Source organism: Elgaria multicarinata, chromosome 6 (genome assembly GCF_023053635.1).
Source record: "Elgaria multicarinata webbii isolate HBS135686 ecotype San Diego chromosome 6, rElgMul1.1.pri, whole genome shotgun sequence".
NCBI lineage: Eukaryota > Metazoa > Chordata > Lepidosauria > Squamata > Anguidae > Elgaria > Elgaria multicarinata.
The window spans coordinates 82,816,980-82,844,197 of NC_086176.1; the positions used below are offsets into that span (position 1 = coordinate 82,816,980).

Genomic DNA, 27,218 nt, shown 5'->3' on the forward strand with positions numbered 1-27,218 from the left:
GGGCAAAGTTTGTTTTGCTTATATATCACCCACCCGCACAGACTGAGGGTTGTTTTAGTTTTTGTTGTCTTGCATGCCCAGAACAGTATTCTGTCACACTACTGGCTTATTCGGCTTTTACAGAAATTTAGATGGATGAACATTAGAGTTGTCTTTTGTTGTTCATAGGGCTACAATAGAGGAGGCATATTCAAGATCAATGACGAAGCTAGCTAAATCAGCAAACAATTATTCCCAGAATGGGTAAGTTGATGGTGTGTCAAAGCAAAGTAACTTCATGCAGGTTCTCTCTTGAATGTTAAGAAACATTGGACAGTTGAACTGAAAGCTGTTGGAGCAGCTTTTCTGCTTTTCTTTATTTAGTTTATGTAATTAGTATTTAGTTTATGTAATTAGTCGTATTTTTATATTACAGTAGGCACTCCCAGAGCCTGGGTAGAGCATTTTCTCATGCCAGGGATGGGACTGGGATTACCAGTCCTAGAATCCTTGGCAGTATATGATGCTGCTTGCATCACTTCTGCCAAGTAGAAGGTTGCATATTCTTGGCATTGAGTAGAGTGACTATATGAAAAGGAGGACAGGGCTCCTGTATCTTTAACAGTTGTACTGAAAAGGGAATTTCAGCAGATGTGATTTGTATGCATGCAACACCTGATGAAATTATCACAATAGTTAAAGCTGTAGGAACCCTGCCCTCTTTTATATCTCATCAAGAGAGCAGAGCTCCTGCATCTTTAACTGTTGCGATGAAGAGGGAATTTCACCAGGTGCTATATGCATACAAACGACACCTGCTGAAATTCCCTTTTCTATGTAATTATTAAAGATACAAAAACCCTGTCCTCCTTTCCATATGGTCACTCTAGCACTGAGGCAAATAAGGCTTTGCTTTCTTCAATTCTCTTGCTTGGAAGTCCTTAAATGGGAGTGCTTGCTTTTGTGTGTGCCCTTTGTCTATATTGCAGAGATCTCATTTCTATAAGAAATTGCTGTGCAGTTCATTACTAATACTATTTCTGTTCTATAAATTAATAGACATTTGGAATCTCTGAGTTACATTTTTCACTTCTAAAATAAAGGATTTGAATAAGCTCTGAACATATACTTAAGATTGAACCTTGGGTTAGAGTTGGGAGAGAAATTGGTGGGAGATTCAGGACAGATAAAAGGAAGTACTTCTTCACACAGTACATATTTAAACTATGAAATTCACTACCATAAGATGTGGTGATGGCCACCAATTTGGATGGCTTTAAAGGGGAGTTGGATAAATTTCTGCAGGAGGAGGCTATCAATGGCTACTAGTCCTGATGGTTATGTGCAACCTCCGGTATCAGAGGCAGTAAGCCTGTATTCACTAATTGCTAGGGAACATGGGTGGAGAGGATGCTGTTGCACCATGCCCTGCTTGTGGCTCCCTGGTCAACAGCTGCTTGGCTACTGCATGAACAGAGTGCTGGACTAGGTGGACCCCTGGTCTGATCCGGCATGGCTGTTCTTATGTTCTTAAATTCATTTGCTTAGCAGTTTAATATGAATAAACCTGATTTCTACTTCCAGAACTTAGAGTGAGCCTGTTTGCAATTTTCCATTGGTGTTCACACTTCTTTAATCATGCATACAAAAACATGAACATAAGGAAAATTAGGTACATAAATGCATACATTGGGGAAAGAGCATTAAAAAAGGTATATATTAGAGAAACATGCTTGCAAAAATATGTATATATTATGGAAAATGTGTACAAATTTTCATGTGTATGGAAGTGTGTACAAATATTCATGCAGGTTTTTTTTTTAAAAAAATTCACAAATTGAGAAAAAATGTGAGTGTTGAAAGTGAAACAGATAGATTCATCCATTGCTACCTTAGGTTTAGATACATTTTGGGTGGGGAAAGATCTAAGCAAACTTAAGGTGCAATCCTATGCAGGTTTAGACAGGGGGGAAAAATCTGGGAGTTTTAGGACTTTTCTCTCTCTAAACCTGCATAGGATTGTGTTCTTAGAGAGCAATTCTATGCCCCCTGGGCAGCATGGGGGGGGGGCATAGGATACTGCAGATTTTGAGATCCAAGGTCAGAGGCAGCACTCTGAACTCAGAGCTCGGAATCTGTGCTCCCCTCTCCCTCACAGCCAGTGCAGAGGGACAGAAAAGCAACCTTGGAGAGGTAATAGAGATGACGTTCTGGTGGGTGGGGAGAGGACTGGAGGGGATAGGACTTCCCTATTATTCACTCTCCCTCTGACACCCCAGCTAGACAGGGAAAAAGCCTATCCAGCTAAAATGTAGGACGGGAGCAGCAGCAGAGGCAATGATCACCTCCGCTGCTCCTCCCACTCTGCACTGGATGCTTGCAAGCTTTCAAGTTCAGAGGCTTATGAGCATTGGGTGTGGAAGTAATAGGATTGTGCCCTTACAGTCTTTTTTATGTTGGTGCTACATGTTAATGGGATAGAAGTACACACATTTTTTCTAAAGTAAATAGGAAGGACTCTAAAATATGTTCTGAGTTACATTTAATAGAAAGCTGTGCTTATTGTACCTTGCTTTCAGACTATTTTAGCACTAAAATGCCCACCTTTTCTCTTATACTTAGGACATTTGCACCAATCTGGGATGTTTTCAAATCATCAACAGAAAAATTAGCAGGCTGTCATTTAGAACTTGTTCGGAAGTTGCAAGAACTAATAAAAGAAGTGCAGAAGTATGGAGATGAACAAATGAAAGCTCATAAAAAGGTTATGTATACCGTTATTGAATGTGCTCCTCTATACATGCACAGACTTGCTCATACTCTCAAGATGCACATTTGTTAAGGGACCTTTTAACTTTGGCAACAGGGCATCTGGCAGAAGGAACCCAATGATACACCCACACAACACCTACAATGGCTTCTTCTAAAAACATGGAATTTATTCAATACAAGGAAGAATTTAAAATGTACACTCATTAATTGGAGAAATTAGGTTGGTAGAGGGTTCATGAATAAAACAAGTAAAATATACATAAACATGTAAGAAATCTTCAGTGGATGCAGAGAGACCCAGATATATTGCAATTAGTTTAATTCTTTGGCAGCTGAATCAGAAGGCTCTGGTGCTTAAAGCCAGGCCATAGGCATGTATGAATGGTCTGGACTTATCTGGGATGAGCTTATGAGAGTGAAGAGGTTGAGAGATGGGGAGTAAATATATCGGAATCCCTAACGCTCTTGGGAAGGAACAAGAAAGATTTAGGGTGAGCTTGTAAGAATGGAGAGGGAAGAGAGGGTTTGGGGAGGTTTGGCCTAACAAGGGGTGGTGCTCTGAAGCTCACAATAACAAAAGGGAATTGGGGAAGGAAGTTACCTAAAGCTGAAAATACATTCACTCCAATGTGTGCACTCTCTCCAACATTGTTTATGCCTTTTTCTGAAGGATGACAGCTTGGTCAAATCTTCCAACTGAGGTGGGAATAAAGAGGAAATCAAAACTACAATCTTTCCCATTAGTTAAGCAGGGAAGGCTGCAATAAATGGCTCAGACTTCAACCAAATACAAATTTACTGCAAAATCAGATCAAATGTATATATATGTAGACGCAGCAGAGAGAAGAGGGTGCAGAGTAGGAGGCTGTGATTTGTACAAGAACCTCCTGAAAATAGGATAAAAACTCAAAGATACCTCTTCCTGGGTCTGCTTGTATAGCTGAAGCTTGGGGCACATAGAAATTCCTGAGACTCTGCAGGTGAAGGAAAAATAAAGGGTTGTAGTGGATTTCAGTCTGTACTGAGGTGATAATCTAAGCTGCCAAACTTGGGTGACACTGGGCAAAAGTGGCTGAGAAGTTAGAGAACTGCAACCAAACAAGTGATTGAGCCTGTTCATACAACACACTAATCCATAGCGTGTTGTGTGAAACATGATTTACCATGTCATGTGAACAATTCCTAACCATGGTGACTACATAACTGTGGTTTAAACATGCTCACTAACCATTTGCTGCAAAAGGATTAGTGGCCTAACCAGGGCTTAGCATGTTGTCTGAACAGGTAGACCAGGGTAGATTTCAGGAGCATGGACCCAGATGGTACTGGTCCAACATCTACGAATGGGACTGGTCTATAATGCCAGGATAGTCTGACGAGGGGTTGGAGACCAGGATTCTTATACTCTTCAGACAAAGTTTCAAAACAGTAAAAAGGGGTATCGTATCTAGCATGTCAAAGAAGACAAAGAGGTAAGGACAACAGTTTCCAGGTGGCCTCAGTAACTATTCCAGGTTGAAACAGTGGCGGTGAGACAAATCCTTACCATAGTCAACTTAAATGTAAAAGAAAGGGTTATGAGTTCTCAACAAAGACAATGCTTGAGCTTGCAGAAAGATTATATTCTTTTGCAACATTGAGAACTTTTCAGTCTATACCTAGATATTGTTTAAGCGTCAGGAAATCACTTAAACATGATTACAGTAACATTTTCCTTATCTTAAAACTATTGAATATTTAGAGTCCTGATTAAGTTGGAATTGATAATGTTGACCTTACATATGTGACCAGCAGATTTAGGCAAGACTATTTTGTTGTCAGTGTTTGGCCTTGGCAAGTATTTCTTAAGGTGATCATTTATTTATTTATTTATTACGTTTTTATACCGCCCAATAGCAGAAGCTCTCTGGGCGGTTCACAAAAATTAAAACCATAATAAAACAACCAACAGGTTAAAAACACAAATACAAAATACAGTATAAAAAGCACAACCAGGATAAAACCACGCAGCAAAATTGATGTAAGATTAAAATACAGAGTTAGAACAGTAAAATTTAAATTTAAGTTAAAATTAAGTGTTAAAATACTGAAAATAAAAAGCTGGTGACGAAAAGAGTACAGTGTAGGCGCCAGGCGGACCTCTCTGGGGTGCTCATTCCACAGCCGGGGTGCCACAGCGGAGAAAGCCCTCCTCCTAGTAGCCACCTGCCTCACTTCTTTTGGCAGGGGCTCACAGAGAAGGGCCCCTGTAGATGATCTTAAGGTCCGGGCAGGTACTTATGGGAGGAGGCGTTCCTTCAAATAACCTGGCCCCAAACCGTTTAGGGCCTTGAATGTCAATACCAGCACTTTGAATCGGGCCCGGACCTGGACTGGCAGCCAATGAAGTTGTAAAAGGACTGGCGTAATGTGATCTTGCCGGCCAGTCCCTGTTAGTAGGCGGGCTGCCCTGTTTTGTACCAGCAGCCCCACGTATAATGCATTGCAGTAATCCAAACGAGAGGTTATCAGAGCATGGACTCTGAGGAGAGCCAACTTTTTCAGCAACTAACAGTGCTTGCCCTACCCCGAGCAACCTTCTAACTACCCTCTTTTTAATGTATTTGACTGTCTTGCAAAGAAAATATTAAATTGGTGGTGTTTGACACAAATGTATTATTTAACAGACTAAGGAAGAGGTTTCAGGAACTTTAGAAGCAGTGCAAAACATTCAGAGTATTACACAGGCCCTCCAAAAAGCAAAAGAAAACTACAATTCAAAATGTGTGGAACAAGAGCGTTTGAAAAAGGAAAGTGGGACACAGAGAGAAATAGACAAGGTAACTCTTAAGCCTTACTTCATAATTAAAGATTAGCTGACTTACTTTATGCCATTATTACGCAGCTTGAAAGGTTCCATACAGCATTGCGGCTTTTGGGTTTTTTTTGTTTTGTTTTTAAGTATAAAAATGGATGCCTTCTGCCTGAAACAACCAAAGGTACGGTTGTGTTAGCTTATTGGATTAGCTAGTGTATGCATGTGTGCAAACCCTGAAGCTCAAGTATATATAATATCTGCTGTATTATAGTACTTTCATACTGCCCCTATGGAAGTATTTTCATAAGGAAAATGTATGAACAAAGGAACTTATATTGAGTTAGGAAATGTGTCCTTGACTTCTGAAATGTTTTACTATGCATTCCGATGATTATGTAATGTGGAATGTCTTCAGGTGTCTAATATGCAGTCAAATCTGATGAGCAAGATTTCTTTCAGCTTGTTAGAAGTTGGCACTTCAGAGCATCATGCATTTGACATTTCAGTTTTGTTTGGATCCCATCATGCAACATTGTGAGATCACTGTGGAAGAAAGAATACCTAAATTCACCTTCAGTGCTAATTAGCATTTTTCTTTAAAATGAACATAATACTATAGTAATTTTGTACAACATAACTAAGATAACAATAACTTTTTGATGACAGTTCAAATATGTATATTGGTGTTCCACCAGGATTTTCTCCACTTATAATATAATTAAAACATGCCTTGAAGGTGTGTGAAGATTAATAAAGAAAAGATGGTAGGATATCCACCTTATAAAATAATGTCTTTCCCTCAGTAGTTAATCTCTTGAATTTATTTTTAAATTGTTAGAAAATACTTGTAATTGTGTTTTGGCATTACATCCTTCATTTACCTTTGATGTTCTCTTCTTGATTACTTATTGTTCACATATTACACTTGAAGGTTATAAAATCACCTAAGTTGATGTTGCAACATTTTGTGTCATATGCTGTTTGCGTGAGCCCTCAAGTGGTAAAAACTGGTATATATTGTGATGGAGCAAACCATTGCAGATTAAATTAAAGTAACAACTAAATTTACTGTAAAATATTTGTTTTGCAATATCCTCCTTCTCTTTGATTTCTTTAGGCAGCAGTAAAATCCAAGAAAGCTACAGACACATACAAACTCTATGTAGTTAAGTATGCTTCAGCAAAATCTGATTTTGAGCAGAAAATGACTGAAACTGCACAGGTAAATTTTATTTTCAATTGGTTGGATCTAGACCTAATCATGCTTATAATAGACCCATTTAAATCAATGGGACAAATTAGTCATGGCTAAGTCCTGCTAATTTCCATGGGTGTATTCCAAGCATGATTACATCTGGATCCAGCCCAATATTTACGCAATATTGAACACTATATTTTGATTTATAATGTCTTTCCCCCCAGTAGTTAATCTCTTGAATTTTCAAAAATATCAAAATAAGTACTGATATAATTGCCTTGATAATCTTACATTCTTAACTTTGAATATAGAATAGCATATCTATACTAGGGGTTGATCAGTTAAACGAAGCAAAAATTAAAATCTGTGTGCATTCTGGAGCTTTTTTGTTGCATTCTTCAGTGAGTTTTTATGACTGAAATCTGAACTCTTAAACAGACTGATATTTGATCAGTCTGTTTAAAACATAAGTGTACATCGGGGAAGTACTTCAGTCCACTCATCATATCAAGGCCTTTATTTATTGCAGAGGTGGTGGTGGTTGTTTGTGGTCTCTCTGCAATTAGGGTGGGGTGCCCACCAAAGTGTTAAATTAACTTTGGAAAATTCTGAAATGAGACTCTGTGTAGATGCAGTACTCATACACGTAACTGCAGAAATGACCACTTGAAGAATTATAGTTATGGCTGAACAACCTGTCCGTAATTTGCTGAGGTGTTGGATTGGTTGGAATGGATTAATTTTAGGCCTGAAATGGTTCATTTATTTAGTAAAATCAAGATGATCTCTTGTAAATAAGCTGATTGCTTAATGCCCCTGTACTATGCATCAATGTACTTCTAATTATTTTGCGTCTAATTCTACTTAGTCAATTGTTTACCTTCCTTTTGGGGAAGGACCGTAGGTCAGTGATAGAGCATATGCTCTGCGTCTCCAGATAAAGTTGTGAAAGTCTTCTGTCTGAAGCAGGATCTGTTAACATGTTTGATTACTACCAAACATTTCATGGAATAGATGGTTCTGCCCCTCCCTCTTATGGTAACTTTTCCAGGGGTTGGCCAGGTAAACTTAATTCTGTAATCTATCCCTCATTATAGAGTCCCCTATGTAGATTAGGAAGAGAATGGCCAGAGCCTATCCAATGAGGCATCTTACAGCGATTGTAAATCTACACTATTAACCTTGAGTACTGGTAAATTTGGACTAGAATTGCAGGAATCTGGGGAAACTACTTGCTTTTGGAATTTTTTCATTATACATAAATAGGAATCTTTGCCCTGGCATCACACCTTTGGTTTTCTTTGTAGTTCTCATTCTATTCATATATTATGTACCCGCATAAATACAAGAATTCACAGCAAAATTGCATGGAGATTGATGTGTAAATGAGCCTTAGGACTATATTTTTGCATGTATCTTTAATGTCTCTTCTACTTAGCTACTAATAGCCAATAACAAATTTAATATGTTTTAATTCTTGTTATTGTCACCGACAATATTTTCCAATATTAAACAGCTGAAGGATCAGCTAAGACCTAATTTTTTTGTAGCAAAGAGGTTTTACATCTTCACTGTCTACCTTAGTCTCAAGCTTGTTATTAGAGTTGGGGGTGTGCTCCAGTATATTCAGTACTTGACATTCTGTTTTCATGTGAGCTTTTTTCCTCATTACGCTAAATTAAATCTTTATTTGTGGTGCAGAAATTTCAAGATATTGAAGAAATGCACCTCCTGCATATGAAAGAAATTATAGAGTGTTTTTCAAATACAGTAAAAGAAGTTCACTTACAAATGGGTGAGGTGAGTTTTTGTAGTGTCTCTTATTAATGGCTATGAATTAGAACACATTTATCTTACTTGAAATGTATAGGCTATCCAATTTTAGCAGGTCTTGTATTTAAGCCGTTGTTGCAGGTCACTAAGGGCTGAAGGAGGAGATGGGTGTGTGATGGGCTTTCACACAGCTTTTATAAATTGTGCCTCTGTTACCTATATTAGCCACATGTCAAATCTTTTGGGTAACTATGTGTTAATGGAATAAGAAGAAATAAAAAAGCAGCTGGTGTTGATGGTAAAGACAACCCAGTGAAATAAAACAACAACACCCAGTTCTTAGCTACTTTTGTACTAAGATGTTAATGCATTTATTCTGAAATGTCATAATTAAATGCATTAATTAAGTATTCATATTTCTAGCTAGCTCAAAATCATGTTTATATGGTTGCTTTTTATTTATATTTTATTTGCATATGCCACCCAGCATTTCTCTTTCTAGAAATTAAGTTCAGGGTATAAAACATGCAGCCCAGTGTTCTATTATAATAGAGAAACACTTCCTGGCATATTGGGTTGCATCCAGTGGTGGTTCTTCGTGGTCTCTGTGCATCACACAAAGAACATGGGCTCTGCGCCTGCGCAGAGCTTGATTGGAAGATTTCTTTAGCTAAAGGTGTTTTGGGGCTAGAGCCCCTCCCACTATGTAATCTTCCTCTTTCCCTCCGCACCCTCCAGACCTCTTTTCTCCCTGAAAACCCTGAACTGTGGGGGCTGTGTCATATGGGGCTGCAATGTGAATGAGGAATCTCCTGAAATCGGAGAGATATGGTGACTGCAGGTGTTTGCTCCTTGCACTGCAGCCCCGTATAACACAGCCCTCTGGAAATGGTTTTGAAGCTACCAGGGGCTGCACAGAGAGGAGGGGAAGAGAAATATTGGTTGCACAAGCTGCCTCCTGCTCACACACCCATCAAATATAAACCATTATATTTACTGTGTCTGTGATCCAAAAAGCAGTCTAGACACCCAAGTGTCTTTTTGACTTTGGATTTTACTGTGGATTATTTGAAAATCTTACCCCAATATCATATTAGAAATTTGTTTTTTTAAGCTGTTCTAGATTTCAAAAGCAGTTTGCCTTTCTTAGTGAGGTGTTTTAGAGAGTTGAGAAAAACAAGCCTAAAAACACCTTGAGCTTACAGAACTAGTTTCATGCTTTTTTGAGTTCCAAACTGATACTTTTTAATTATAAGAATGCACTATAGGTGTATCAGCTACTGAAGCCTGTCAAGTTATGTTTAATAGTTCTTTCTTTCTCAAAGGTCCACGAAGAATTTATAAATAACATGGCCAACACAACAGTTGAAGGTTTGATACAAAAATTTGCTGAGTCAAAAGGCACAGGCAAAGAAAGACCTGGTAAGAAATGCAAAATAATCACTTAAAAATTACTTGCTACTTTATGTCTCAGTGTACTTGTATATAGGTGTATATCCCTGTAGTGGAATCTCTCCGTTTGACTCAGCGATTCCCCAGCCGGAGAAGGAGGGTCTGACTCAGCCAGCCCAGACTCACACCCCTTCACTGCCGCTTGTTAAACCTTTGTAGTCTAAGTTCTCAAGGAAACATGCCACACTCCAGAAATAGGGACATAACACTTTTATTCTTTACACTACACACTCCCACAAGGGTCTACACATAAAGGTAAACATGTAAGAGGTTTTGGGGAAAAACACGGACAAAGAAATGACACACTTAGGACAGCAGGGACTAATACCTTATCCTCCCCCTTTACACGCTCAAGCCTAATAGAGTTTGCATACACTCCCCACTTTTACTTCCCCCCAGCCGTAACTCCAGCAAGGTCCGTTGCCCAATTGTACCCAAACCTGGACTTAAAACAAAACAAACATATAACTCTGCGACTCAACCCCTTGTTGCTCACTCCGACTTGACTTTACGTCACTTGAATTAGGACTCCTTCCCTCAGCGGCCGCGTGGAGCCTCCACCAGCCAGCCAGCCCAGCCTGGATGCTCTGACTCAACACACACACGCTAGACTCCTAACACCCACAGGAAAGAAACCAGACCCTTAGGTGCCTAAGCCTTTTATCCCTTTCTGGGACCCCCTTGTCACCAGACCCACCCTGACCAATAGAAACTCCATAGCAACCCACACCTCTCCCGAAGGAAGTGGGGAATGCTCCCAGATATTGCACAGCTGCAACTTGTTAAGTACCAGCCCGGAGAGGCATTATCAGATGCCAGGCGCTTTTCGCCCAGCGCGGCCTTGGCATTTCGCTTGCTACTTCCCTTTTCAGACACAAAGAAACCCCTCTCCCTGGGATGAAGCAAAAAGATGTTCTCTTAAAGGGACTATGGGCTCAGCCCATGACAATCCCTTCAGTCCTCTTTAGTAGTTGATGCTATGCATATATGTAATTGACTGTCTAGAAATAATGATGAGTTCAAAGATTCATTTAATGGTACTTTTGATTCTTAAGTGCCATAATGCATATTTTGTAGTTTTTTGTGCTTTTTAGAGGAGCCAGTTGTGCAACTTTCTGCATCATTACTTCTGTTTCTTTAAAGAAGGTACTGATTTTCTTTATTTTGGCAGATGAAGGTACAGTAGGGTATTGTTTCACTGAGCAGATGAATAGTATAAATCAGGAAAGGAGAAAATTTCAGATCAGTGGGAAAATCATTCTTGCTATTCTTTAGCCACTGACAATGAACATAACACAGTGGTTCTAGGGTGTGATCTTGTGATAATACGCATAAATTATACACAAAACCCAGGCTCATACCTGTTTATTTTGATACCTAACATACTAGTACTGAAGCTCATATTCAAGGAGGATATTTAAATGGTACCCGTTTAATGTGTACAGGTGGTGATGTAAACTGTTTTCAATGTGACAGTCATCTCTACTATAAAGCGGAAAGTATGTTTGTGTGATGTATGTCCAGAAATGTTTACCCACTTCCACATGAGTTAGAAACTTAAAATTTGGCATGCTGATAGATGTCTGCCAGTACAATGTATCAGAAAAATCTAAACCCACAAAAAAATTTGTTTAAAATATTTTTAAAGAATAAAAGCCTAGGCTTATGCCTACAACTCCCAGCATGCTTTGGGTGGGAGGCCAGACTTAATGGCTTTTGGCAGCCATTGTGAATGCGCAGGTGGGTGGCCACTGCATGTCTTTCACAATCCAAACTCAAATTAGTCAACCCAATTCCACATAAAAGGAAACAACCCACATAAATCCAGGGCCTGATGAACTGCATCCTAGAGTAATCCTAGAGCTAGCAGAAGAACTCTTGGAACCGCTGTCTATTATCTTTGCAAAATCATGGAAGACAGGTGAGGTGCCAGATGACTAGAAGAGGGCTAACGTTGTCCTTATCTTCAAAAAGGGCAAAAAGGAGGAACCTGGGAACTACAGACCAGTCACTCTGACATCCATCCCTGGGAAAATTTGGAGCAGATTATAAAGAAGTCAATCTACAATGCAGTGATTATTAGAAGCCAACATAGATTTGTCAGGAACAAATCCTGTCAGACTAATTTGATCTCATTTTTTTTATCGAGTCCCATTCCTGTGGACCTAATATATCTTGACTTCAGCAAAGCTTTTGACAAAGTGCCCCATGATATTCTGATTAACAAACTAGCTAAAAGTGGGCTAGATGGAACAACTGTTAGGTGGATTCACAGTTGGCTACAGAATCGGACTCAAAGAGTACTTATCAGTGGAACTTTCTCAAACTGAGGGGAGGTAATGAGTGGGGTACTGCAGGGCTCAGTCCTGGGCCCAGTGCTCTTCAACATTTTTATTAATTATTTGGACGAGGAGGTGCAGGGAACGCTTCTCAAATCTGCAGATGACACAAAATTGGGTGGGATAGCTAATACCCTGGAAGACAGAAACAAACTTCAAAGTGATCTTGATAGGCTGGAGTACTGGGCTGAGAACTAAAAGAAACTTGCTATAGATTGCATTATGCAGTGCAGCAAAGAGAACTGAGTAACATTAACATACAGTACAACGACTTAATGGATTGATCATTCTTGTGAGAAACATTTCACACTTTGATGATGATGTAAAAGTTTGGATGGGAGTAGGCTTGCAGTCAAAGAACAGTGTGTGAGATACACAGGTGTGAGAAAGCTAGCAGACTCGTTGGAGTTGAGAATGTGTAAATCCCTACCAGGATTTCATTGCTTCACTGGTTGTGACTATTCACCAGCCTTTTCCCCCCCAAAAGTTGTGGGGGTGGGGGGAAATTCTGGAAAGAAACAAGAATGCACAAGCCACTTATTCTTCCTTATGGCTTCATAATGAAATAATACAAAAATATTCTTGTAGCGAAAAATACTTTTGCTACAATAATTCATAATTTCAGAACCAATGTACATAGCTCCAATTCAGTACATTGAAAAGTATTACAACTCTTGATCATATTAAATGGTCTGATTTGGGGTTGGCCCCTTGTAAAGCAGTCAGATAGGAAATTCTAAGATATAGAAAGGTGACCTCTACCAAGTACTTCCTTTCTGAGCCCTTTAAAAAAATCCCATATCCCCTTTTTGCAGGGGCTAGAAAGGCGGTATGCCCCAACAAAGTCAGATTGGACAGTGTGGACTTACATGTGCTATTCCCCATGTGAGAGTGTTTGTTTCATTCATATAGCTTATGTTGTAATTATTGGCCCCAAAACGGGAGAGGGGTTTGAGGAGGGTCCAAAGCACCCTAGCAATTGCTCATAAGACTAGCAGTTTTGATAAGGCCACAACATTTGTAAGCTATCCTGATGTCAAAACTTTTATATCTTATAATGTAAATAACTTAACATGGCCTTTTGGACTATAAGGCTTAGTTACTTGGCAGTAAGAGCTTTAAGCTAAACAATGCTGGTATTTTTAGCCATGCTCCCTTTGCCTTTGGCCCTATCCACCAATAGAATGCAGCCTGTGAGAGCTTCTCCAGAATTGAATTCAGCCCTCAGGCTGTAAGAAGTTCAGCGCCCTTATAAAAGTGTATAATCTGATATATCGGCTTCCCATTTATCAAAATATTTCAGTGATATTTACCTTCAGTGGTGCATGTACTACAAACCTATCGTTTATGCTGCAGGAACAAGTTTTAAGTAATTGGACTGATTCAGTGAGTATTTCAGGCATAAATACGGTACAAATAAGAGGGAAATTAAATGCAGAAAGTACTGACAATGACAGTCTCATTGTTAATCATGATCATTCACAAAACTTCTCGCTATTATTAGAAACATCTTGGCACTAAAACCAAAACAAAACCCTTCCTCCCAAGCCTTCAGTTCTACTGCCAGAGGCTTGAATTGGGAGAAAGTTGCGTGTTTTTTAATCACACTATTCACATTTGTGAATAGCCATTGTTTTAATAATGTGACTGTCACTGTCAGTACCTTTTTCATTTCATTTTCCTCTGACCTTACTGCTTACAATCTCCCCAACCATATTTACTGTGTATTTATACTAGAAACTTTCACTAACATGTAATGCATCTGATGAAATGGACAACAGTCCATGAAAGTTTATGCCGTAATAAACATGGTGGTTACTGAAAAAAATACATCTTGACTTTTCATGTCTAAATATAGCAGCAGAGTTATCTAGAGGGTTTTGTTTTTCATTTATCACTCAGTATATATGTTACTGGAAGAGAATACTATTGACTGACAGTTTAATATGTATTTCTAGTTTTTCAATTCGATTTTTTTCGTTGCTGCTAAATATGAAATGGCACCAGAAGTTAGGAACGAAAAGATTGCATGTGTGTTTGTACACAGAAAATTGACCTTTGTGTTTCAGCTTAACATCTAAGTACTAAGAGCAATCATTTGTTTTGACAGCAGAATTAATTGAGGCTAAAACAGTCGAAATTCCACTTGTATCAAGCTGTTCATTAGGAATTGCTCTCTGGCTTTAGTGCTGTCAGAAAAATAACCTGTCCTGCTATGATTAAATAGCAGAATGATGGTCGGTCCACTGCATTTGAGAAAGAGGTTGAATAAACTTTCTACTGCGGAAACAATTCAGAAGTGACACGCTGCAAGGGGGGTCAGAATGCGCATTGATATCCAGCTGAGCTGTCAACTGGCACTGAGCCAGACACGCAAAGCTTTGCCATTTTGAAGCAGCATGTGAGGCATATGCAGTTTTGAAAAAATTGTCTCCTTTCATGCATGATTTAATGCCAGAGGGGGAAAAAACCCTTTGTTTTCATCTAAAGCCAAGCATACTGTCTGCTATTATATTTGTAGCTGCAACTAGCTTTACAACTTATATGGCTTTTAAGTGAAGGCTACTTTTTATAATGCTTCCATGTAACATTTAGCAATATGTAAAACCAATTTGTAATACAGATTGGTTAATATTTCATTCTACTATAAAAGTGTAAATATTCTAATTCCTAGTTTAATTTACAAAATATTTTAAGAGTATATTTGTATTGTTTACCTACCATCAAGGTAGGATTTTCTTTTCTCCACCTTCCTATTTAAATATCCAATAAATTTTCCACTTTATGCTTAATTTTTTTTTTAAAAAAAAGTATTTCAGTCTTGTGAGTGTGTCACTTTTGTCAAGCTTGACCTAACTACTTTTGCAGAGTACACACTAGTTGACAGGTCATGACACCATTCTCTAACTGATAGATGAGACACTTAACTGTTTTCAAGGCCATTAGTGCCACTTCACGGATTAATTAGGTGGCAGGTGACGCTGTGAGATAACTGAATTTTAAAAACTGTCTCATTCATCCCTCTTGAGAGATGAATTGCATCATTGGTGACTATTTAACAAGCAAAACATCTGAGGTGGGCTCAAAGTAGATTTTGAGGTGTGTGTGTTTTTTAATGTTTAGTACTATGTCATCAAGGTAGCTTCCAGTTTAAATGAATAGTAATTTGTCAAAATGGTGTCAGATTTGCTTGAGTATCGCTGTTGAATTTTCTTGTTATAGCAAAGCATGGTGACATGCCACACCACACTGCAGCATGGGCAGTAATGCAAATGGTGGTCGCATATGTGGGTGCAGGGGGAGCAGCCACGATGGTTGCTTCCCTCGCAGAGATCAGCTGAACTCGCCCAGTATGTGCCTGTCTTAGGGCACACAGCCCCAATTAAGGACTTCTACACCTTGGCAGCAGCCTTGTCTGTCTAAAAAGAAATGTAATTTTAATTTTTTTTTAAAAAAAAAAACATGCAGTGTGTGTATTCTACAAGTACTATCTATATGTAGTGTAGGAGACTATTGTTACATGGGGGTGGGGTGAGGGGTGCGATTTTTCCAAATTCAGAAGTAAAAGTAAAAAAGGCAAGGATCAGAAACATGTGCACTTGGTTTTGATACCAGAATAAAAATACATATCCTACACATCTTATCTGAGCAGTGCATGCATGCGTTTTCAGCTACTTTTATATTTACAGTACAAACAAGTACCATCTCAATCATTTCACAGTCATTATTCACATATGTTTGAAAGACAAGTAGCTAAAATTACATGCATATATTCTGTGATACATTTCCATGGACTATAGCCCACTTCACCAGATGCATGCAATATTATGGAGAGTTTCAAGTTTATATGCGGTGTGTATGAGGGGGGAACTGTAAACAGTGAAGTTGGAAGGAAATTAAATGTAGAAAGTACTGATAGTGACCATTACATTATTAACAGTGGTCATTCACAGTGCAGTTGTTGCTGATAAGAACAACTGACACTAGATAAGCCAATTAACACATGTGGTGTGATAAGGATCTGCTAATTATTTATTTATTAAAGTTATATACCACCCCAGAGCCAAAGCTCTCTGGGAGGTTTACAAAAGTTAAAAACAGTGAACATCAAAAAGTATACAAAATTTAAAACCATCAAAAATAACCCGATTCAATCCTCTGGCTATGGCATTAAACCTGTTGATGAATTCTGTTGTCAGAGGCTCAGATTAGGATATCACTCTTGTTACTATCTGTGACTCTTATTTATTTGATACATAGCTATATTTTAATTCCCCCTTTTTTTAGTAATACTTTTCACAATTTCTAAATTGTGCCTTTGGTAATGAATCTTAAGTAGGACCGTCACTTAATTTAAAAAACTTAGTTGAGAAGGGGAATTAACCATTTAACTCTCTAGAAATGTTGATAAGAATGAACAATTCTGAAGAGAGACGCATATTCTCTTTTATGTAGTGTTCATGCAATGTTGCAGCAGGCATTGTCTTAGAAAAAGATGTGTCAGTATATTTGGGGTGGGGGGGTTGTAGCCAGCCAAAATTTTTGCTTTCCATTGACCCTCCCCGACTCTGCAAAGGATGGTGTCTCATCCCTCACTGTGAACAAGCTCTGGAGTCATAAGGAAAGTGGTGATTACTCTTAGTCTTCCCGAACTCAGTGTAGCCTTGGAGACCCTCCCATTCTCCAGTCTGGGAAGAGGCAGGGTGTATCCCCAACATGAGACTGAGCTTTTCTTTCCAGATTAAAAAGTGTGGTTGTCAGGGATAAGCACATTTGTAGACCATTGTAGAAGAGATGTTCTCTTCTGAGAGTCTGTGGGGCAGAACAGCTCTACTAAAATGATACCTGCTATCTGTTTTTCCAAGGATTTATATTTAGTTAATCTCTGTAATAGTAAAAGAGGAGTTCCTGTCTGTCAGCACCATAACTCTGGGTCCGTGAAATCTAGGCACCTGAAACATGGCATATGAAGGGAACCTTAGCGGTGTGCACCTCAGAGCTATTTGGATATTAAACCACATTAATTTTAATTAGTCCGTGTGTTTGAAGCCTGCAGTACCAACTTCTGTCACTAGGTGGCTTTCCTAACCAGCTTTCCTTACCAGTGCATAGCTGTGCAGTTGATGTAGTTTGAAGCTAGGGGAAGTAATCCAAGGGGCAACATTGCATAGCAGCCTTATCCCCCTTGAGGGAATGGAGTGAGCAGATACCTCCATCAGGGGAATATAGAGGTGCACGATGGCAGGGGCCATGCCTGGTGTGCCAGGGCTGAGGCTTCACTCAGACAGGGCAGGCACAGTGTGTCCAACTCTTAGTTTGGCAGATGAAAATATGAGCTATTCCAACCTGTTTGAAGCTGAGTATATTTGCTAGTTATAAACAGTCAGGGGCACCTTTTTGATTAATAAAAGCATTTTAACTAGTTAATCAAACAAATTAATTGATTAAATGCTATAGTCCTAATTTTCCTAATGGAAAATGCTTATGCATAAATTAAAACAATAATATTCAAATAATGTTCTTTTTCTTGTTTTCAAAGGGCTTATTGAATTTGAGGAATGTAATACGGCCAGTGCAGTAGAAGGTGAGTTTCTCTTGCATTGTAAGAAAGCTTTAAAATGGGGGTGCAGAATCTATCTGGTTCAGTAGCTGAATTATCCCCTACTAGGCTCTCCACAGACAGGATGACATCCGTGAACGTGGCCACGCCTACCTGGCGCATTGTCATCCTCCCCCATTTTATATTCCTCTATGCTGAAAGGGGTGCAGAGTTCCATGCCTGCCTGAGAACAAACAAGGGGACTCAGGCATGTTGGGAGAAGTAGCTGCTCCTTCAAACACCAGCCAAGTCTCTTGTTTTGTTTCACTATACACCACCCCAAGCCCCAGGGCTGGGAAAAGAAGCTGCTCCCCCCCCCAGTGTCAGCCAAGTATCCTGCTGTCTGCATCTGAGTTTGGAGACAGTGGGGATCCCGCCATTAGGAATGATGGGATTCCTCTAGTGGGCAGGGCTTGGAGTCTAAGCCCTCCTGCTGGAGGAACCCAAGGAGACTCCATGGGCTGGATATGGAACTTCTGCAGCCCAGAAGTTCCACGTTCCTGGTTTAAAATGTCAATGTTAGATTATTTGTATTGAACATAAAAAGGGATTTAAAAATGTAAGGCTTAAAATATTAGGTGAAATAGATCCTTCAAGTTAAGATGTAATTATGTTAAGACTACTTCTTAACAGAAGTAGACTTAAAGAATTCTTAAAGAAGTAGAATTCTTAAAGATCAGAATTCTTCTGGTTTACCTCCATTATCAGCCAAAACTTGCTTTGTTCAATTGTTTCCATTACAAGAGTTGTAGAGAAATTAGTAACTGCCTGTATCCTCCTAGTTAGGGAAGGCCAAATTCACACACACTCAAATTCAGGTGTCCCTGAATCAGATGTGCACAATTTGAAACCATACCCATAAATCTCTATTCAAACCTTCAGTGCCTGATGCTTTTTCGGCACACTGGCACCACTGACCTCTTTGGAACTCAAGAGGCTTCTGGACAAAACTGTGTAAATCCTTACCAGTCCATTTCAGACCTGTTTTGGTACAGAAGTTTTGGTCCCCCTTGTAGATGACCTTTGCCAAGAGAGAGACCTGGATGATTGACATGGACATCTCAACTGCTTTCCATTCAACCTAATGGCAAGGCTGAGGATTGAGGGAACTGCTTTGCAGAGATTCTATTCTTTTTTGTCAGAAAAGTCTGAAAAGCTGGTGTTGTGGGCTGCTGCTTCACAGAGACCACTAGTTGCAGTTGCCATGTGAGGAAGAGAAGAAGTAAGAAACAGCGAGAAACTGTCATCTCCACTTGTCGCTGCTTTTACCAGCCTGAACTGCAGTGGTTAGAGTGACAAGAAACTGGGGGATTTTAACTACATCCTTGGGGATTTTTTTAGGCTTCCCTTTAAGTACAGAATGTTCTCTTATAAACTCCATAACATTAGGAATTGGTGCCTGAGTTTTCTTACTTTTGTTTTGCCCATCTCTTTGCCTTCTGTGTTGTGTCTCTTTAGATTTTAAGTCTGAGAGCAGGGACTGTCTTGTTTTTACAGTAATCTGCTTTGGGAACTTTTCTGGCTAAAGTGCAGGGTATAAATGAAATAAATGAATAAGAATTTGTCCTCTGATGTGCCCTAAAGTTCAGTTGTGTCTCTTTGCTTTCATCTAGATGTTTAAAAGTAGCGGGGACAAGTTGCATTGAGATGTGGGATGAGGTGTCATCAATATGCTGATGACACTCCTTCTGTCACCTTTTCATTAGATCCAGGCAAGGTGCTGAAAGCCCTAAACAGTTGTCTGGAATTAGGAGTGAAGTGCTTGAGGATGCCCAAACTGAAACTCAATTCAAATAAGACTAGCATCCAATTCTCTTGTATGGCAATTGACAGTTCTCTTGCATATGTGTATTATGACACATGCTGATCCCCTAAAATGAGACAGCTGCATATTTACTACGGTAGTGCATGCCTGAGTCAAGTGTCACTTCCTATTCAAAGAATGCACTTGTGTGTGGCCTTTCTGCAAGCTATTTACTGGAGATTCATATACCTGTACTATTAAATGTGATATTAATTTTAGTTTTCAACTGCCAATAAATTACTTGCTTTGTAGGTATAAAGCCAAGAAAAAGAAAGCATTTTGGGTTACCAGGGATTATTAAAAAGGAAAAAGATGCCGAATCTGTGTAAGTATGTTTCAAAGCAGTGCCTTTTAAAAAGTACAATTCATGCAGGAATCGCGATCCTCTTTCAGCCTAAGTACGGAATTCAGTTTTGGGGAAGCTTTCAGAGACTGTGTTCCACTAGTGGGTGGAGCCAAAGGCAAAGGGGCGGAGCCAAAGGCTAAAGAGGTGGGGCAATAACCTACATTAAAACCTCAGGCCCAAGGGCAAAAACCAGCTCTCCCAAGATGCCAAGTTGGCTCTCTGAAGTTTCCCAGATGGCCACACCCCCTTCGCTTGTCTGCATCCCCTTTCCCCCAACCACCAATTATTTGGAGGAATCCCAGTTTTTGTGCAGTTTTTCCCCTTTCTAAAAAGTTAAAACGTCTCTGCTTAGCTACTGGCAGTGAGCAATTTCAAGCTACAATATGCTGGCATTTTTTGTATTATTGCCCCCCACCTCTTTAGCCTTTGGCTCCGCCCCTTTGCACTCCCTCCCCCCAGGAGATCTTCCTGATCAACTCTCTGATAACTTTCCAGAAACCGCTAAATGCTTTTTTTAATCCAGCAGGCTTTGAGCTGCCAAGTGGCTGATTTTACCTAATATGGCTCCTTGTGTGTTGATTTTTAAGTGTCTCTCCTGTGTTTTGGTTAATGTTATGTATTTTGTTGTTTTGTGTAAATGGCCTGTTTTAAAGGTGTTAGGAAGCAGTTACCTCCATAGAATGATATATTCAACGGCAAACCAAAAGATCCATGAATTAAGACAGCTCATTGTGTTGTTTTTTACAGGGAATGTCCAGATGCTGATTCAGTAGTAAGTCTTCTTATTTGGAATACAATTGAATGTATGCAATGTTTAAGGAACTTGTAGTTTCACGCAAAATATGTATAGTGTGTTCCTTTCGTCATATATTTTTGTAGTTTTCTTTGGCAATTTTATCAGTGTTTAATTTAAGTTGGCAGAAAGGTGGAAGTCCCTGTGGCTGAAATGAAAAAAGAAATTTCCAGAAAGCTCAGGAAGAAATTTGGTGAACAGAACTGTTTACAGTCTTTTTATGAGGCCTTCAATATTCTGAGAAATTAATGGATTCAGTTAATTTTATTCAGTCAGTCTTGATAAATAAGTGTGTGTCATACTAAAAAGCACAGAGTGAACAGATATCTAATTCGTCAAGATAATTTTTATCTGTAATCCATTCTGAAGTTGTTGTTTTCCTAAATTATTGCAAGACAACTTGGTGTGTGTGTGTGTGTGTGTGTGTGTGTGTGTGTGACTTTATGCTGAAGAAACTGATGAATTTATCACTGGAATGATCATGCCATTCATGGAATTAATGGATTTTGACAGCATGAGGAATAAATCAGTGGAGTGAAACATAACTGGGGTTGACTTACAGTGTTTACTTTTTGACTTGCTTGTTTTTGGTGCTCATTGTTTATTTAATAATTAATGAAACAAATTCAAGTGTAAGTGTGTCTGGCATATTTCTTTCAAGCTACACCAAGCATTGTAGCTTACTCCTCCTGCTTCCCCCCAGTAGAATAACTCCACTTAATAGTTTCAGAACATAAATCTGGTTTTCTTGCTGTGGTAGCTCTGAAATGTTACACATTTTTCAGTTTTCTCTAATGTCAGCTTTAGTATGCAGCAGTATTTTTTCACTCTACAGAGCTTGCAACAAAAGGTATACAAATTCAGAGATTTCAGTTAATAAGACATGTATTGCCATGACCAAGTTCCTGCCAAAAAAAGGCTACAGCTGGTGAAGTTTTCAGTGTGTTGGAACTTAGATGTATGTTATGACTCAAATATTTAATTTTTCTATACAGATGGCTTTAAAACTGGTTTGTGTCCAGAAAAATCTTGGGGTTTCTTGGAAGCTTATTAGGGTGTCAATTAGAATCTCAGTAATAGTGAAGAAGCTGCCCAAAGGACAGCTTATCCACCACGACATATATTAATGATGGTGCCAATGCATTTGAATCCAAGACAATTATAAATAGACTAAGGACGTAATCCTATGTCCCCTAGACATCTGGGTGGACATAGGATTGTTTGATTTCCTAGCTTTGAGCTCATAGATAGGGCTCCAAGCTGGAACCATGCTGCCTGTCCCTTCCCCCTTGTAGCCAGCATGGAGAGGACCATGCCAGCTGCCTCACAATGCTCCAAAAACAGAGTGCTGAGATGGGGGAAAGGGTTCATTCCTGGAGGCAGAGAGGGAAGGAGACTCAAGCAGCTGCATTATGCTCTTTCCTATGGCCACCCCAGCCTTCTTTGCTTCCTCTCCAAGGCATTGCTAAAAGATGGGCAAAATTGCCTATCCAGCAGAAATGCAGGGCGGGCTGGAGCATGGAGACAAAGATCACCTCCATGCTGCTCCTGCTCTGCATAGGCTTCCTGTCAGCATCGGACTTCAGAGGCTGACAGGAATTACAATAAGCTTGCGGCCTAAATTGGACAAAGTAATTTAGGGCACAGTCCTGTGCATGTTTAGAGAGAAAGTCCTGCAGCTTCCAGCACCCCTTCAGCCAGCCATGCTGGGAATTGTAGGTCGTTTTTCTATGTAAATATGTATAGGATTGTGGCTTTAAATACATTGGTTGATGTGTGTTTATGACTGGTGATCTTGTTGCTAATGCAGTGATCTTTTGTGTTATTTTACCAATGTGCTGTGAAATGTTGGTCACACGATACAGTGAAGTAGAGGCTTCCAGATCAAATTAGGATTGCCATTGAACTTGTCCATAAAACTTGGTCAAGAATTTAGAGTATTACTTTTTCAAAATAGTAACATAGAACAGAGATAATTATGCTAATTTTAAAACTATAGTGTTCTGGAACATTCATTACCATATCTGGAAGATCTATTGCCATATTTTAAGTTGAAAGCACTACACAGAAGGACCTCCTAGCAAAGCCAATAAGCAGGGAACTATGCTAAAAGAAAAGTGTCCATCTTTGGCTTTCTATGTTAATTATATGCAAATTTTCCATTTCAAGGTATTTCCATCAAAAATGTGTCTGCAGCTTAATCCAAGCCAGATACAACCATGTTGATTTGATAATTGGAAAACTGAGTACCATGTGGCCCTTCAAATGTTATGGCCTACAGCTCTCATCATTCTTCACCACTGGCTATGCTTGCTAGGGCTGATGGGTGTTGTAGCCCAAAACTTCTGGAGGGCTGCAACTTGTTCATGTTTGCTAGAAAAGCTTAAACCCAAGATTGCATTATCAGACATTCACTATCATGACAGGGCTTTCTTCCCCTTCTGTTTCCCCTGTAATCCTCCGGGGCACCTGAAAACCTACTCTGGAGAATTTCCCTTCCAGGGCAGGTTTTGAGAGTGTGCATGGGTCTGCAGGGATAAGAGGGAATCACCCTCTCCCAATTCCACTGATACAAGCAGGTCCATCAGCAGAGTAGCAGGTTTGGATCCTGCTTAAAGATTATAAGATGAATGGTGTGTCATGTATCATTCTTGGAGACCAGGGTGTAACTTGAATAAATATGAGGACAATATGACCAGACTAAAGAAGAATATAGGAACAATTTAATCTTTTCTAAAGAAGAACATAGGAACAATGTAAAATTATCTATTTTATGTATTTTATTTTTTAAAAAACCATTTTAAGCCACTACCTTGATCACATTGTATGTCCATATAAAAGGTCTGGTTACCTCTTTCTCCAGTATTGCTAATCATAGCTAAAGAAAAGTTTGTTCTTCAGTTTGTCACAAGCTATTCAAAGTAATTTTTAACAGTATTTTATACCATTTAACTGTAATGGGTAACAAAATAGCATTCTAACTTCAATATTATAACTTTAGAATTCATTTTGGTTGTAGTGTAATATAGAAATGGCCTCTAGCTGTTTGTATTTATTCCATTTACTTTTGTCAAGTCTTGTTAGTACATTTTGCCCTATCAACAAGGTCGGCTTGAGGTCAAGCATAGCTAAAGCTTCATGATTCTAAACAAGTGGAGCTAAAGTATTGACCTGTGTGATTGCCCACACTTTCTGTTTTTAAAATCATGGAGCTTCTTCTTGTTGTTGTTGTTATTATTATTATTTATAAAGTACCATCAATGTTCATGGCCCTGTACAGAATAAAACAAAACAAGACAATCTGCTATATGGCTTACAATCTAAAATCACAGTAACAGACAGGGGAGGGAATTTGTATACATGCCTATAAGTTCTTTGAAGAGAAACTGTATCTAAATATTCTGGATATTAATTTCCTGTAGCATTACTTTAAATTATGAAATGGTATTTTTTAAGAGATTTGCAATCTGGGAAATGATGGCATTAGTTCCATAATAAAATAAAGTATAAAATTAATTTCTAATCTACCTAAAAAGGAGGAAGTTAAAGAGAAACATGATTGACTAGATATGATTCTCTTTTTGGTTCCTTCCTTATGCTATAGTGAAATTCTTAACAGGGAGAATGGTAGTATAGACTCAGTCACAGAACATGAGTCATGTGTAATCCACAGAAGCAGAGTGCCAATCCTTATGTTAATGGCCGCCAATCCAAATGGACAGCATTGCTGCTGGAAACAAAATATGGAAGTGCCTGAAATGTGCCCAGTAGGTTATAAAAAGCCAGTGCAAGCCTCATAGCAGTAGTAGGATTTCAGTGACTCACTTGGGCTCTAGACTATACCCCATATCAGAACAATCGTGAAAGGCTGCAGTGTAGTCTAGTGTTGAGGTTACAAAAGCAGGAATAATAGGTCATATTCCCTCTGGAGTATGTAACTCTTATGCTTGATTTAATATCTATCATTGGTTTAAAAACTGTTGTAAGGGAAGAGTTTTTCACTAATCTGGTGCATAAATGTCATATGTCTCTAGTTCAATGGATAGTGTTTTGGGCTCAGATCTCGAAGATCTTATTTCATCTGTAAATTGTCTGGTTAAGCTTTTAAAAAAAACCTCTCTGTTTTGACTACCCAGCTGTAGAAAGGGAGTGCTGAAAGTGATAAGACTTGTAAAGTGGCACATCATGATTAACCAGATTCTCCTGGACTTATGGTCTAAAGTTTGTGTTGACAGAATCACAAGTTTCATAAATTGTTGCTTTCATAAACAAGTTAAAAGATCATCAATGGTATGTTGACACATACTGAAAATATTTTCAAAGCTGTATTGCCCTAATACATTTTCTGTTTTCTGTCCAGAACATTCCAGATGTAGATGATGAAGGATATAGTATTAAACCAGAAGCTAGCCAGAATATCCTTTTTATTCTCATGCTTATGTAGACATCTGATTATTTTATAAGGGTTTTTGAATATATTAAGCACAATTTTTAGTGGTTTTTGCGGGCCTTAACAATTCTCAACTTAGTTTTCTCACAACTGCTGTATGCTTGTTTTTGTGTGTGTATGCATAGCACAGTGAAATTGTTCAATAACTGTTTAATCACCCTTTACCTTAACTACAAATAACATACCAAACAGAACCACTTCTATTCCTCAAGTGATTCTGATTCTGAAGATGATGAACCAAGGAAGTTCCATGTGGAAATCAAACCTGTACTGCCAAACAATAGTTCTCATTATACAATGCCTTCACTGGATGAATTAAAAGAATCAATAGGGAATATCACAATTTCACCAGCTATATCTGTAAGTAATCCATGAATAGTATTTAATATATCAGATATGTTGTGATTCATATTTTATTATTAATGTAAAATGAATCCATCTAGCACAGTTATGCGAATTGTAAAGCCTCTCAATTATCAATTTTTAATGAGCTATAGCAAATGATAAGCTTGGCTTTTGGAACATGATATTCCAGGCTTCTGGAGTAGAGCTGCTGCCATTGTCTTCCTAGAGCATGAGATGCGAATGGGCAATAGAGCCATCTTTGTTCAATGAAAGATTAAAGAAAATGGCTGCATAGGTTAGCAAGAGCCTCACTCTTCGCAAAGGAACACCCCAGACCCAGCCCAGTTCTTGAAGCTACATTCAAAAGAATTGTACTGTGCAGCCAACAGTATGTTCCTGCTACAATAAGCATAAATTAAGTTACATTTTAATTTTTGTGAACCGCCCAGAGAGCTTCGGCTATTGGGCGGTATAAAAATGTAATAAATAAATAAATAAATAAATACATTCTGTTGTTCAAATTGATGTCATTTGTATACTAAAGTCAGATTTTTAGTTGGGGTCTTTAGCAGAGAGAGAGCATGTTTGTGGCATGTCATATTTAGAATACTTATCTGATGCAGTCCTTACCTTGACACAACCAAACTGTTTTTGTTGGGCTTCTTTGCTTGCTTTTTTATGTATTTATTCATTACATGTATAGACCAACTAATACAGAGTTTCTGGGTGGTACACTTTAACTATCCTTAATGTGAGAAGCTAGCTGGAAGGGTCAGACTCCTTACTGTAGTCGTGTAACCCATCATATAACCTTGTTAATAAACATGGCTTCCATTGTGCAATGATAACAGTACATTTCTTTCCCTGCAATCCTAAAACTGTTTCAAGTGTGTGAAGGGAAATAACACTCTGGCCCAGTTTGCACAATCACAGGGTGGTTAACAAGTCACCGCTCATTTTCATAATTACCCACTTCTCATTTCATCCAAAACCAGCGAGGCTGGCTTTTGGGGGTGGTTCACACAACTATGCTGAAGAACTGTGGCTTAGCGTGTTGTCCAAACTCTGAACATTTTCGACAGGGTGGCTTGTTTACCATGCAGTTTGGCTTATGTTTTCGAACAAGCTATCTTGATAACTGGACTGGGTTTGGACAATCGCGCATGGGGAAGAACCCATCATGGTTTCTCCCATGCCAGCATGTGCTGTGCATGAGCACTATTTGCATAATCTCCTGCGATGCAGCATGGGTTGGTGGGTTATACGAACCCAACACGGAGTGCAGTGGGGATAGTTTCATACCCACCACTACTACCTATGACATGTAGTAGAGGTTGAAGTGAGGGTACAAAGTTCCATGCCACGCCATGTGCTGGTTTCAGACAACATGCCAACCCACACTGCATCATAGGGGATTATGCAAATAGCAGCCACACACAGACAAGCCCCAGTGGTTTCTGTTTCTCAGATGTCTAGAGAGAGGGATTTTAAATGTCTCATTTAAAGGTCTTCCAAGATAGTTCAGAACACTTACAGAAATTTCTGCTTTCTATGAGTTGTGGAAACATCTT

The 27,218-nt window shown here is 39.0% G+C and overlaps 1 protein-coding gene across 2 annotated transcripts in view; it reads left to right on the plus strand.

Moving 5' to 3' along the window:
• The window catches only part of FCHO2 (FCH and mu domain containing endocytic adaptor 2), a 76,113-nt gene that overhangs the window by 23,682 nt on the left and 25,213 nt on the right, over positions 1–27,218 (plus strand). For both annotated transcript variants that reach the window (XM_063127930.1, XM_063127931.1), the window contains exons 3-13: positions 169–243; positions 2,602–2,743; positions 5,418–5,570; positions 6,666–6,770; positions 8,448–8,546; positions 9,845–9,941; positions 17,850–17,894; positions 19,966–20,038; positions 20,807–20,831; positions 25,213–25,267; positions 25,484–25,662. In XM_063127930.1, the coding sequence (XP_062984000.1) occupies positions 169–243; positions 2,602–2,743; positions 5,418–5,570; positions 6,666–6,770; positions 8,448–8,546; positions 9,845–9,941; positions 17,850–17,894; positions 19,966–20,038; positions 20,807–20,831; positions 25,213–25,267; positions 25,484–25,662 (1,048 nt within the window). The remainder of the gene's footprint in view (positions 1–168; positions 244–2,601; positions 2,744–5,417; positions 5,571–6,665; positions 6,771–8,447; positions 8,547–9,844; positions 9,942–17,849; positions 17,895–19,965; positions 20,039–20,806; positions 20,832–25,212; positions 25,268–25,483; positions 25,663–27,218) is intronic.